This window comes from Artemia sp. Qi Xiang Cuo, chromosome 3 (genome assembly GCF_049724085.1).
Source record: "Artemia sp. Qi Xiang Cuo chromosome 3, ASM4972408v1, whole genome shotgun sequence".
NCBI lineage: Eukaryota > Metazoa > Arthropoda > Branchiopoda > Anostraca > Artemiidae > Artemia > Artemia sp. Qi Xiang Cuo.
Window position 1 is genome coordinate 51403056 of NC_142796.1, and position 14961 is coordinate 51418016.

At 35.3% G+C, this 14961-nt stretch overlaps 1 protein-coding gene across 2 annotated transcripts in view; it reads left to right on the forward strand.

Annotated features, from left to right (window-relative positions):
- Ptpa (Phosphotyrosyl phosphatase activator) overlaps nt 1-14961 on the forward strand; it is a 101345-nt gene that overhangs the window by 15776 nt on the left and 70608 nt on the right. For both annotated transcript variants that reach the window (XM_089087004.1, XM_089087005.1), the window contains exon 2: nt 13945-14148. In XM_089087004.1, the coding sequence (XP_088943130.1) occupies nt 13945-14148 (204 nt within the window). The remainder of the gene's footprint in view (nt 1-13944; nt 14149-14961) is intronic.

Below are 14961 nucleotides of genomic sequence, written 5' to 3' on the forward strand. Positions count from 1 at the left end.
TAATGATTCAGAAGCTTCTCAGTATTAAATCTAGAGGGAAAATTTGGTTGATTTATCTTCTCCCTTTCCTCAACCACACTGTTGTTCTCTTAAAATGTTATCTACATCCCCTCTTAATCTAATAATTTCATCATGCTGTGGTTCATTATAATTTGTATTCTACAGTGATCAAGCTAATACCTCTGAATGTAAATTTGAGAAAGAGGAGGAAGTGGCTTCAAATATAGCATTAAAACAACAAATTATAACAGATGAAACTAGAAAATTTGAAAACGAAGAAATATCTAGCCTGGATAATTTATTGTGTATAAAACAAGCCAACAACTCAGCCCCAACTGGGGAAAAATTTGAAAGTCCCCTAGAAACTAGAAAGTTTACAGAAAGACCTAGATTAGATAATATATTATGTAAAAAACAAATTAACTCACTTTTATCACTTTGTTTGTAAAAGGGCTTAATTAAGGTTTTCCTAAAATTACTTGTTCTTCCCTCTTTCCGAAAATAATATTCAGTACCTTCAGTGATTTATCTCTAACTTTGCAACCATCATGTTTCTAAAACTCAAACTCAACACTGTTCATTCCTGAGGCTTTATTTTTCTTGCTTGTGCTAGGCGGATGGGAGTTTTTGTTGCAAGTTTACCTAAATATTTTTGCAATATAAGCTGCTATGGGACTTCTATTATTGTTATTATTGGTGGACTCACCAAATTCAGTTGAGGCTAAGACAACATAGGTCAATTGCCTCAATATCTAGAATGCTCACATCCTGCTATGGCTTCGAATTTACTCATAGTTAAGTAGCAAGGCAAACCAGAAGATACTATATGTTGCCAGGTTCTGATTATAAGGATAAGAAGAGCAGCCTTTTTTGAAGGAATTTTGAAGGAAAATTTTTAGATTGCTCCTAGCTGCAATTTATGGTAATTTAAGGTTAACTTATTACCTTAAATTGCAGCTAGGAGCAATCTAAGGATATGCTATTTTTTGTCTTTTATTTCAATTGGGCTCATGCCATTATTTTGATATTAGTTTTTAAAATATTTCATACGTTTGTAAATAATATACATTTTTTTCAGCTTCTAAAATAATTATTAGTTTAAAATATTTATCATGGAAAATAAAATCGAACTTGGTTCAAGATACATCACGAGTGTTTTACCTTGCACATGGCATTTTGTATTTTGAACCCATTATCAATCTGATATGGAATTTCAATAAAAGTCAATCTTGTGTCATTACCAATGTTTTGGGTTATGATAACTTTATACTGACACAGATTTGCTTACTTAGATTACAAAACATAAATTGTTGTTACTGTTTAGATAAATTTTCTATCAATATGGCTTACTCTGTTTTGTTTAAAATAATAAATAAATAATAATAATAAAACCACTTTAGTTTAATCTATGAGAAATATAACTATTTTAATTAAAATCTAGCTTATTCTACCTTAATATTTGACAAATCCACTCTAAAGGATAAATTCTGTAGAAAGATTTTTGTCTTCACATAAATTATTTGTTTTGTCAATATCTGATTCTGATGAGATCTGGTATGCTAACTTCTTACTGATAAATTCAGACTTGGCTAGTTTCTTTGTACCTTTTGAAGATTTCCCAAACTTCTGTGCTTCAGTTTGATTTTTTTTTTATAGTGCTAGTCAAAATTAGATATATCCCTTTTGGTCTTCCCTTGCAATTTTGCTCTCTGGATAAAGCCTTGGGATAAGGTTGGATGTCTCTGAGGCACAATAAGCCTATTTGTAAGAGAAAGAGATGGACTGACTACATTGTTTGTTGTTGAGGGTCTAACAAAGAAGTCTGTTAGATGGGATCAGTGTCCCAGGACTTTGTCCAAGATGTTCATTTGGAACTAACATTGATTCACTTCCTATATCATTCATAGGGCAATCTGTAACAAAGAAGGTGGAACTCATGATTGGGAAATATAGCAATTTAGTGAATATAGTCCTGATTTTCTGAACCCTGTGGTCATATTGTGTGGATGAAAGGCCAATGTGGATTATTGTCGTTGCTGTCATAAATTGTTGTGGGTGTCCCAATATGTTTAGGAGTGCTCATCCAGTTGTTTTTGGCCATGTTGTAGAAGGTCATAAATGGTCTGAAAATACCTCTATCAAAAGTTTCCATCTTATGAATTGTGTGTGGATGAAACATTACAAGTCACCCCATTTTCTTTGGCTAGTTGTATTGCATTGATGCAAATATGGCTTTCATTATTTTCTATTTACAATGTCATTTGATTTGTTGGACTGGCATTGGGGTATTTGACAAAGTGCTGCAGAAATTCAGAAAACAAGTCTTCATTGGCCCACCCAGTTGGTGTGACATCTCCAATTGATCCTTTTAACATATGGTCCCTGAAGTTCAACCATGAAAAAATTAACATTGGAAGTAGAAACCCTCCCCCTACATTAATAGCAACAATTGTTGTAACGTTAGTGCCTCTTTCTCTGCTTTTCATAATTCCAACTTGCTTTAAGTCTTTAATATCAAGTATTCTAGACAGTATATGAGCTTTAAATTATCTGTTTCATCACAGTTCCAAATTTGGAATGGGGTAATATCAGGAATTTTTTCTATTGATTTCTTCAAGTTTGCAAGGATTGCCAAGCTTGCTTTATTGAAAGCTTTAGAATGAGCTGAACTTGTAGTTTCTGGCTTTCTGAGAGACATTATTCTTTGATGTCAATAGTGGAAGGTTCTCAGCCATTTTTTTTTTCAGCTATTTTTTGGTGTCCCATGAAGTGTCATAATTTTTTCTGTTTTATTTTAGGAACTGATATACTAATGCTTTTATATTTTCATAATTTAAACCAGTGTCGGGAATTACTTAAGTAAAGAGTACTTAAATAATTATTTAAGTAAATAATCGCAGTACTTGTACTTTACTTAAGTTAAAGATTCTGAGAATACTTAATATTTATACTTCAATAGAAACTAGAAGTACTTGAGGGTACTTTAGTACTCAAGTACTTTAAGACCAGTGTTCAATTTCAATACCAACTTTATTGGAAGGACCCTCACTGCAACACTTTTGAATCGTTTAACAAGGAATTCTACTTTTCTGAAATAGCGCCCAGTAGCAGAATTTTAAACAAGGGAAGCATGGAGTATGCTGAATTGTCTTTCATTTTGAATGGACATTTTTATTTTTAGATTAACGTAAAAATAGATCCAGATAGGGTGATTTCGGCTGTGTGTAAAAATTGCCCAAGCAAGGTACTGAAGGGCCACAGAAAATTTTCACAAACATCTCAAGGTGAGTTTAATCTGAAAAGCTAGCTACTTTTCTGGTGATTAACACTTTGATATTAGTGAAAAAAAACTACTGGAAACAATTCAGAGAATCATGAATGTAATGAAAATACAGGAAGGTGGAGGCTCTTTCACATGTGGCTGATAGGCAAAAATAACTAATCATGCTAAAGACTACCCAATAGCAGGCGCGCACTCACGGGGTGAATGGGGGTTGGCTAAAGGGGCTGTAGCCCCCCCCTCAAGAAAAAAATTACATTATGTTTTTAAATGCGCCAATAGTGGACACATTGCATACTAAATACTGGTTTTGGGCAGTTACATTTCACTGCAACTACGAAATAAATAGCTGCATTCATATTTCTAAGAAATGCACTAAAAAATAAATAAAACGTATTTCATAGAGTCCAAACTGCAAAGGAAAATTTCTTGCATGCATTTGCTTTGTTTTTTTGTGGTGGCGGATGGAACAAAACCGGTTTTCCCCTTCCAAAGTCCAACCCCAACTACGTGCAGCCAGCAACAAGCCTTGCCCACTCGTCATCTAAGGTATGTGTCAGAGTTTGGCTCATGCACTTTGTTTGCATTAGTGTAAAAAAAAATTGTTAGGAGTTTTTAATACTGCTAGAGGTTACAAGTGCAAGTGTTTAGTCTCAACTCTTATGTTTCACTATGAAACTACTTTTGACAGACTATTTTGGCAAAACTGAGAGTGTTACAAAAAAAAAAAAATGATGTGTGAGAGTAGGCTAAATGGCTTAGTCAACCTCAATATCCACAGGGAAATTCCAGTTGACAAAGAAAGTGTATTATCAATACTGACGAAGACCCAAAGAAGGTTCAATTTTGTTTTGTAAGACAGGTGATATAAAAAGATTGTGTCAGAATAAAACCTAAAATCTTATTTAATCTGCTAGGTTTTATCATTCATCCCTAAACTTCTACTCAAAACTTGTATTCAAAAAGCTAAAATAAACTCAAAGTAATGCCTTAAAATACCAGTTTTTCTAAAGAATTTAAAAAAAAGTTTCCTGCTGGTTGGCCCAGGGACCCCTGATCAGCCCCCCCCCGCCCGAATTATTTTCTGAGTGCGCCACTGCCCAGTAGTAATGAAAGTCTTTAGGAAATTTAAGAGCACAATTACTTTGTCTGCATCTGTGGAGTGACTTTCTGGGTAGTGGAGGAATTTTTACCCCAAAACAGAACTTGCTTCAAGATGCTATGTTTGAAAAGCTACTATGGAATGGAGCAAGCAATAAATCCAATTAAATTGTTATGTTGCATTAAGGGATGAATATTATGTTTGACATTGGTTTTACTATCTAGTATTCAGATATTTTAAATAAATTATATTGTCATTATCTAAGAGTTTTTGCATCAGGTAATCAAAGAAGAAAGCAGTTTCTATTTTTTTTTTGGCTAGGTACCTTTCCGAAAGGGTTCAGAATCAGATATATGAGGACAAGCACTTTACTTCTGAAAACTAGAACATAGTATGATCATAGACTGTATGGTACCTTTGCCATAGAGTTCTTATAACAATAATCAGCATGGAAGCTTTCTGGTAGTCAACTCTGAGATAATTGCAAGTCGTATTCCTTACTGTTTACCTGGCTTGTCAGTACCTACCAGGAAATCAAGTAGATACTATAGTGGTGACTTGTGGATTATAAGTAAAACCTCTACTACTACTACTGCCAACAACGTACCGCAACAACTAGCAACCTGAGACTAACCCAGCCACAGTCGCCCCTCTTCCATCTCGATCTATTCAGAGTCTCCCTTATTATACCGTCTCAAGAAGTTTCAAATCCCTTAGAATCCTTCTCTTTGACATCTTCCGACCCCAGACGAGGACGACTTGCTTTCCGTTTAGCCCTAGACGGTTGGTCGAAAGAGAAAAATCTTCAGCAATCTATCGTCCTTCATCCGCACAATGTGCCCTAGCCATCTCAACCTTTCTTTCATTATAGCCCTAGAGAGCAGTATTGAACCACATTTTTCGTACAGCCTATTGTTTGAAATACGATCAGTCAGCCGGTTACCCATAACAATCCGTAGGCAAATTCTCTGGAAAACATCAAGCAAATATTCATCCGCTTTTTGAAGCACCCATGCTTCAGAGCCATATTTGACTACTGTCATCTCTGTAGCTTCTAATATTCTAATCTTGGTTTGCAGACTTATCTTCCTATTCTTCCGAACTTTTTTTAATTGTGAAAAAAAAAACCTGAGCCTTGGCTATTCTACTTTTGGCATCTTCACTGCTCCCACCATCTTAACTAATAATATTACCAAGGCAAGTGAAGCTGCCCACCTGATCAATCTTTTCATTATCCAACGTCACCTTTTCATCCTCTCCTATTCCTATCCTTAGTAACTTAGTCTTCTTAACATGAATTTTCAAGCCTATTCTAGCCCCCTGAGCTCGCAAAACTTTTAAAAGTTCGTTCATTTCGCTAACACTTTCATGTAAGATGCTTAAATCATCTGCATAATGTAAGTCCAGGAGAATTTTACTTTCCCATTTGACTCCGTGGTCTCCCAATGCCTTTCCTGTGCTCCTTAATACAAAGTCCATAAAATTAATCCATATAAAGGGAGATGGAACGCAACCCTGTTTAACTCCTGATTTAATAAGAATCCAGCTGCTAACCTCATTTCCTACCGTAACCGCAGCAGTGTTATTCTCGTGCATAGAACTAATCACTTTAATGTATTTGTCTGGTACACCATACAAGGATAAAACCTTTGCTAAAGCTCTTTTATCAACAGAATCGAACGCTATCTCATAATCTATAAAACTAAGGACCAAAGGTGTTTGACAACTCAAGCACTTCTCAATTATTAACCTAAAAGGGAAAATTTGGTCGATGCATTCTTTACCTTTTCTTAAGCCGCACTGTTCTTCTCTTAAAACTTTATATATGGCATCTCTCAGTCTAAAAAGTATCATATTACTAAGTAATTTGCTACCTACAGAGACCAGACTAATGCCTCAATAATTACCACACTTACTCTTATCTTAATTAAGGTTTTCCTTAAATCATTTGGTACTTCCCCTTTTTCAAAAATCATATTCATAATGTTCAGTAACTTATTTCTAACCTCAGAGCCACCATATTTAAGCAACTCGTTTACTACCCTATCAGCACCTGGAGCCTTATTATTTTTTAATCCCTTTAGTACTGTCGTTGATTCTTCCTCACAGAACAAATCTTCCTTCACATCCAAGGTATCACAAACTTTTTAATTATCCTCTATATCTTTACCTGCAAGTCTATCTCGGTTTAGCAAATTCTCAAAATGTTCTGCCCATCTCTCTTTAATTCTTTCCTTATCGCTAATTATGGCCCAATTCCCATTTTTAACTGGGCTAAGTCCGGATTAACTACTCCCTCTCAATTTATTGACATGCCAGTGCATACTATTATGCCGTCTAGCTGCATCTTTCAGATCCTCGGCAATTTTATCCATGGCCTCCACTTCACACCTCCTTAGTTCATATTTTAGTGCTTTCTCCACTTACCTTTTGTTTTCATGTGATCCATCACTCAGATAATTCTTGTACAAGTCCTTTCTCCTTTCTATTAAACATAAAGATTTTTCACTAATATTCTTAGCTGCAGTCCTAGCTTTCTTCCCTACAACACCTTAAGCAACTTTACAAATTATTTTTCTAAAATTATTCCAACCATCTTCCACATTATCAAATTTTAAACTCTGAAGATTAGTATTGAACTGTTCCTGGAAAGTTTCTCTCAAATTCTCATCCTGGAGTCTACCAACATCATTAATTCCCGGGAGGTAGCTACCCTTTCGAAATTTGAGCTTTAAATTAACCCTTGACACTACCAGATGGTAATTTTTACTTTTAACATCAATAACAGCACTCCTATATACCCTAGTATCTTGTATTGATCCTGCCAGTCTTCGGTTTACTATAACGTAATCAATAAGGTTTTCTTACCATCACGTGAATACCATGTTAACTTATGAGCCATTTTATGATCAAACACCGTGTTGGTTAGAACTAGATTGTTATATCTACAAAATTGCAAAAGTCTGGATCCATTACTATATTCTTTTCGTACACCAAATTTACCTAGGCTAGGATACCATCTATCCCTATTGCTAGCGACCTGGGCGTTGAAATCTCCTAGTAAAAACATAATATTTTTGCCGTTGACCCTGACTAATTGCTCCTGTAACTGTAAGTAAAATTCATCTGAGTCACTAGTATCTCCGTCAGTCGGTTCTACAGGGCTAAAGTACTTAAAAAAACGAACTTATTACTTAAGTAGAATTTTGGAGGAACACTTGATACTTATACTTGACTAAAAATTTCCTGGAGTACTGGGTACTTTTACTTAAATAAATAATAAATGTAATTGGCCCATTACTTGTTCAAATGAGATGCTTTCAGAATGTAATTCATAAGAACTGTTACTTCTGAATTACCAAAAACATTGTTTATGTTGTTGTTATGAGCATATTCATAATTAGGAAGGCCACTAGCCTTGAGTTTGTTGATTTGTCTGGGAAGGGTAGCCTTATCTACATTCAATTCCTTTGCAGCATCATAAGCAGTATTCTCTTTCTCAATGACTGCTTCCAAAGTTCTTTTAAGGTCTTCTTATGTAGTGGTGCTCTTTTCACTCAAGTTTTGCTTCTAGGTATTTGAAAAAAAATATTCTTAGGACTAACTAGTAATAAATAATCAAGATGGTGATTTAGCCTAGGTGACATTAAATAGCCTATAACATTATAATTAGACCCCGGCGCCGCGCCGGCGCGCCGCAGGCATGCCGCCGCCGGCAGAGGCGGCGGCGTTCGGTCGACTTTAAATTATTTTTACGGCAATTCTTTATTGCGTCAACCGCAAAGTCGGAGCTTTTCCTTCTCGTGTGGTTTAGTATTTCGATTTTCCTGATTAGAGATCAAGCAGAGCTTGCACTATCCCCGAATTTTCGGGTGTTTCCCCGAAAATCTATGCGTCACCCCGAACAAAAATTTGGTTCCTCGAAAATCACGCAATCACGGTGCCACCCCCTAGTGATTTATCACCAGTGACTTTCCCTGCCAAATATTACTTTGTATACCATAATTCTGCACTGCTCTCTTGTTCATTAATTTTCGTCTCTTTTGTTACTTTGAATCAAAACCAGACAGATGCAATATGCTATTGCAAATATTCCAATATACACAGTTTTTTATATGTTGACTAAAAAAGTATCGTCTTTATGAAATGAGTTTAAATCATTTCGAATGCAATTTCCCAATCGCTACTTCTTACATCATTCGTAGTCAAGATTTTTATTTTCAAGTTGAATAGAATTATAGAACGCATTCACTACTGTGCAGCTTCAGCCTTTTGTTGGATTTTGAAATTGACAGCCGACAGATTGTTTCTACAGCTGAATTGTAAGTTTAAGATTTTTTTTTTTGCTGTTTTTAGATAAGATTTTCTTAATGTTTAATACTCAATTATTGAACGCCTGATAGAAAATACAATCTTCTTTCTGGACCTTTTTTCTCCCCCTCCCCCCCCAAAAAACAGCCTTCGGTTGAGACAAAATTTAGCTATAGACTAAGCTATGTAAAAGGTTGGGGAATTAAAGATTGAAACGGTAGTTACCCCAAAAACATGATTCATAAATAAATTGTAAATTATTGCCTATAGGGGAGGGTATAGGGGGCAATCGTTTTTAAATGATAATACCTCATATATTTTTTTATTGAAAGCATGGATGCCAAAAAGATAATTATTTTTTTTATTTAAAGTGGAGACAGAAGAAAATGATATTAAATTCCCTGGGAAACCATTGAAATATTTTGATAGACCCAGGGTCCCCCATTAGGACTTGTTCATCGTCTTGGGTATTTTACGATTTCTCATAGTCTACTGGCCTTAATTGGCTATTGTGTGTGTTTCCGTTTAATTCGATTCTTTGTATCTTATTAAATGTAACGGCATATTAAAGGCTCTGCTTGCCAATGATTTGTTTTAAATCTGAATAGTTTCTACAATTTTGTTGCTTTCAGTTTACAAACTTACTCCTAAAATCAATTTTTTTTCAGTTATAACTCCTATTTTTCGCATAGATTTGCATAATTGTTTGAACCAAATAGTGACCTTGTTAAATATTCAGTAAATTATTTTTCTAATGAAAGCTGAGACGGTATCCTATCAAGGTGGTATCCAGAGGGGGGGAGGGGGCAGGGAGGTATTATATTTAAATGATAATACCTCGAAATTTTATTTATTGAAAACAGGGATCCCAAAAAGTTCATTTTTTTTTTAATTTAAAGCAGAGACGGCATCCTATCAAGGTGGTATTCAGAGGGGGGGAGGGGGTATTGAGCTATCATATTTAAATGATAATACCTCGATGTTTTTTCAAGCAGGAGTGCCAATAAGTTATTTTTTTTTATTTAAAGCAGAGACGGTATCCTATCAAGATGGTATCCAGAAAGGGGGCATAGGGAGTTATTATATTTAAGTGATAGTACCTTGATTTTTTCTATTGAAAGCAGGGATGCCAAAAAGTTGAAAAGTTGACAAAATTAACAAGATTTTCGTGAGTTATACTTGATACAGCACTTGTATGGTTTTATCGTCCAAAGGGAAAGGGACATATGCGTCCAATCCGGTTTTTTTTTCCTATTGATGAAACGGGTTTACTTTGAAAACATTCATTCATATGTACCAGGCAGATTCACACTAAAACGAATTGGTGTGACGAAAGCGATGTCGACATCCCCACCTCGTTGCGTTGTCTAACGCTATCTAACGTTGCGCTCGAGTAACAATGGCGCCCTTGGTCCAGTGCCCAAGTTACATTAAAAGGCCAGGTCATAATAAAAGATTTCAATTTGGGTGGTTCAAGGAGGAGTCTTTGACAGTCTTATGACCTCAGGGTACTAGATGTTGCAACGTTCTTACGTATCTACAGTTGTTTAGAAAATTCGATCACCCCACAAATGATTACCAAAAATATACGCAAATGTAACATTTGGAATATTATAACACTTTTTTCAAAGCTTTGAAGAAAAGCAAAAAAGTCTAAATACCCCTAACTACGCTTGAAAGCTATTTTAAAAAGAAACTCGTTGGAGATTTCCATGGAAATGACCATAGCAGAAGCTTTGAGCCTGGATGGGGATCAAAGAGGAGTCTAAGTATTTTGACCACAGGTGACTTATTGTTGCGACTTTCTTAAATTTGGTAATTCTTGTAAGCATTTGGAAATCAAAGCTTAAACTCAATAACTGATACTAAGTGTCCTAACATTTTGCTTGGATTAAAAGTGACGAACTAGGATGAACATTTCAACATCTTCCTGGAGCTACTTCAGTCTGCATATTATTTCATTTAATTACACCTAAAACGGTTGAGCTTTTCATTTTTTACCTAAGAAAATAGCTGGCACTTCATTTTTCTTCATAGCGAATAAACTATTAAGTGTTTTTTGTGTCATTGTAATTGAACTGTTCTCATGTGAAGTGTTCATCATGTATTTTTCAATTTGATAAATTTACTCCTTTTAGATACAGTTTATAATTTGACTGATATTAGTTATTTATCAGTTTATACTTTGGAATGAATCCCCAAAAGAAAAAATGAATAATATCCAAAAGAGCAGCCAAAAGTGATAATAAGGTAGCAGTTCAGCCTTAGCCTACATGACATATTTTCCATAAAGAAGCCAAAAAAAACTTTAAAATGCATTTTTTTTAAATTGTAATTAAAACCAGTTTTTAATACAAGAAGACTTCTTAGGAATCCAAAAGAGCAACAAAAAAAAACAATCAATATCACTATTTTAAATGTGACTAAACAACTATTGTGACTAATCAACTATTTTAAATGTGACAAAACAGATATAGGCAAAGGGCATTATGAAAAAATTAAGCTTCTAAGTTCAAAGTTATATTCAAAGTTTTTACCCAGATAACTGACGAATTTTGTGATACGGTATTTGAAGTCTTGTATGCAGCGATGCTCGATGTAAAAAAACTACTAATTTTGATAATTATTTATGTTAAGAATACATAGCCATTAGACACTTCAACTACTCGTATTATGCAAGGGTTCTGAAACGCCACAGCCATTTCGTTTCTACCAGATTTCTACTTCTCTTGATGAATAACGAAGAAGACCAATTTCCAGCCAGCGACTTGTGAATTTTTGAACTCATGAATAGGCTTGAATCTGTTGTAAATTTAAGCTGTGATTTGAGAAAGGCTGATTAAAACATTAATGTTTGCAGTCAACTTTGATCGCGCCGGCGGCGCGCCGCCGACATCTTACCGGCGCCGCGCCGCCGGCGGCTTACCGGCGGCGCGGCGTGCTGTTTTTTGCCCCGCCGCCGCCGGTATTCCCTCATCGGCGCTGCGCCGGGGTCTAATTATAATTACGTTTTGATTAATATACACTATGGTGCAAATCAACATAAATCTAGGATGCCTTGTAACAAACAGATAAGTTATTAAGTACATATAATTTAAAATCGATTTCAGACCAGTTACATTTAAATATATGAACATAAAATATTTCGCAAGTGAAAACAGTTCAAGCTGCAAAACTTTACTGAGGCTCAAGGTACACACCTTAACAATTTGGTTTTTCATCCTTACAGTTCAGTTGAAATTAAGCTTCAATTGTATTATGGGACATGTAAGCATTGCTAATAGTATGCTTCATAAAACGTGTTTACTAGTATAAGAAAATCTCTTAACATAAATGATTGGAATACAACATAATAACAGAGTAAAATTTACTCTTGGGTGTTGATTTTCTTAATTGTTTCTTCATAAATGGTAGTGTGAATCTTTTATCAAGCAAACAGCCTACCACTATGCCTGGTGGCCAGTGAGTGAACTAAAATTGGACTTGTGCTGCAATACTCACAGATGCTGCAATCAGTATGGGTTCAAGGTACAACATATTCCTACCTATTGAAGAAATATCTACTTTATTTTATTTTTTATCCTTGATGTTGATTTTTCTTCTTGTTTCTTCTTTCTTTGCAGTCTTCGTTTTTTGAATGTCATTTAGAGCAACTGTGATCCTAGAACCTATTTTCATGTATCCGCTGTATTTTTGTTACTTAATAAAAATAAATTGAGCTCAATTAGAAGAAGCTGTGCAAATCATCCAGATGCCCTAATTAATAATTATTGATGTATTACGACAGCTGCTACTGCTAACAACCCACTGCAGTACCAAGTTGTCTGTGGCCAATGCAGGTGTCCATGGTCCTCCATCCCAATCTATTCAAAGCTTCCTCTTCACTCCCTCCCAAGAAGTACCAGTTTCCTTTCCATCCTTTCTTATGAACTTCTTCCAGCTAATTTGGGAATGAACTTTTCATTTGGCCCTAAATGGTTGGCTGAAAACGACAATCTTTGGGAATCTGTTATCCCTCATCTTCAGAACCTGTTCTAGCCATCTCAGTCTTTATCTCATTATAGCCCTAAAAAGTAATATGGAACCAGAATTTTTGCCCGGCTTATTTTTTAAGTACAGCTAGTCTTACAGGTACCCTAAAGAATCCATAGATGATTCCCCTGGAAAATATTTAACAGATCCTCCTCCATCTTTCAAATTGCCTTCCTTTCAGAACCATACTTGACCTGGGCCTTAGCTATTCTACTTTTAGCGTCTTCACTGCATATACCCATCTTTACTAATAGTATTACCCAGGCAAGTAAAGCTATCCAGTTGATCAATCTTCTCGCTACCCAAGATCGTATATTCACCTTCACTTATTCCCAGTACAAGCAACTTAGTCTTCTTAATATTAATTTTCAAACCTTTTTTGTACCCTAAACTCTAAAAATCTCCAAAAAATCGTTCATTTTGCTAATTTTTTCATCTAGGACACTCAGATCATCAGCATAGTCTAAGCCTAGGAGAGTTTTACTTTTCCACCACCTTTGCTGTGTTCTTTAGGACAGAGTTGATCAAAATGATTCCTGTAAATGGTGATCAAATGCAACTCTGCTTAATCCCAATTCAATACAAAACCAGCTACTAACCTCATTTCCTCCTGTTACCGTTGCAACGTTGTTCCTATTTTATTTGGTATTGCGTACATGAGGAATAATGGGGGGATAAGGGGGTAATACCTCACAGGGCTGATCAGGCCTTATAGTTATATTCAATAGATATATCTACCCTTTTATGATAATTTTCATGAAATTAGATATTCAGATTTTCAACTATTTAGATTTTCATTATCAAGAATTTTTCATGCGAAAAAAATCAATAGTTAATAGGTATTATTAGCATATTTGTGTGCAAAATACGTGGGGTAATTTGAAATTCGCTTGCTTTAGGTATAACGATTCTCGACTTACTTATAATTGGGAAAATTGAATGATTAATCAGGTTGAATAGTGTATCTTCAAGGAAATATCTTATAAGTTTCTGAGCCTGAAGCTATCTAAGCCAAATTTAGTTCATTATATGGTTTTGCAAAAGAGGACGAAGAAAGAAAAGAAGACATAAAGAAAGAAGGAAAAAAACAAAGAAGATCATATAAAGTCAGGGATAGATCCTAATTCGGCTAAGTTGATTATTTTTAGTTTGAGTTATTTCTCTTGAATTTTTGTTTTTAGCCAAAGTAACCTTTATTTATATTTCTTCTTTTTCTTAGGATTATGTAGGGCTTATATTGTCCCTTAATGAAGCAGTGAAGAACAAACCAAATAAGACTGAGTGCCATACTAGTGATATTACAAATGGAATATTGAAACTTCTTGACAGATTAAATGTGTTTGTTGATGAGACGCCTCCAATAGACCAGCCCCAAAGATTTGGAAATAAAGCTTTTAGAATTTGGATGGAAAAAGTTGCAAATGTGAGTATTTATTTACTGACTTTAAAACAATGGCTTTGTTCTTTCACATCCTCAATGTTTTCTTTTTTTTACTATCATTCATGGGCGCCGGCAGAGGTGGAGGGGCAGGGGGGCCATGCCCCCCGGAGATTTGGGACTATGAAGTAATTGTAAGGAAACCAAAAGAAAAAAAGCAGAATATGAAAAACACTACTACTACTACTAACAACTCACCGCAGCACCAAGCCGCCTGAGGCCAACACAGCTACGCACGCTCCTCCTCCATCCCAATCTATTCAAAGCCTCCCTTTTTACACCTTCCCACGAAATTCCAATTTTCTTTAAATCTTTCTTTATGACGTCCTCCCACCCCATACGGGGACGACCTGGTTTCCGTTTATCCCCAGACGGTTGGTCGAAAAGAACAATCTTCGGCAATCTGTCATTCTTCATATGGAATAACCACAGAGAATATGGAAAAACCATGGAAAAAGTGTGTATTGCCCCATTTGTGACTGCCTACCAATAGATTTTGACCCTATAACGAAAGTGTAAGAGCCTAACTATTGATATCATTCAATCAAAGAATCAGTTTTTTTATGGTGATCCTAAATATGTATTTGTTTATTAGTGATTAGTGCAGTTATTAGTACACAAGAACGTTCGTATAATTAAATAATACACAGGGAAAACAACTTAATAAGGGGCAATTTTGGTAAAAATATGCCGTTAACTTTTGCTTGCATTGCCAGAGTACCCATGAACTGATATATGAAGCAGCTATAATGAGAAATGTTGCCCGTGAACGTAATGCTGGGAATTTTTGTAACTTCC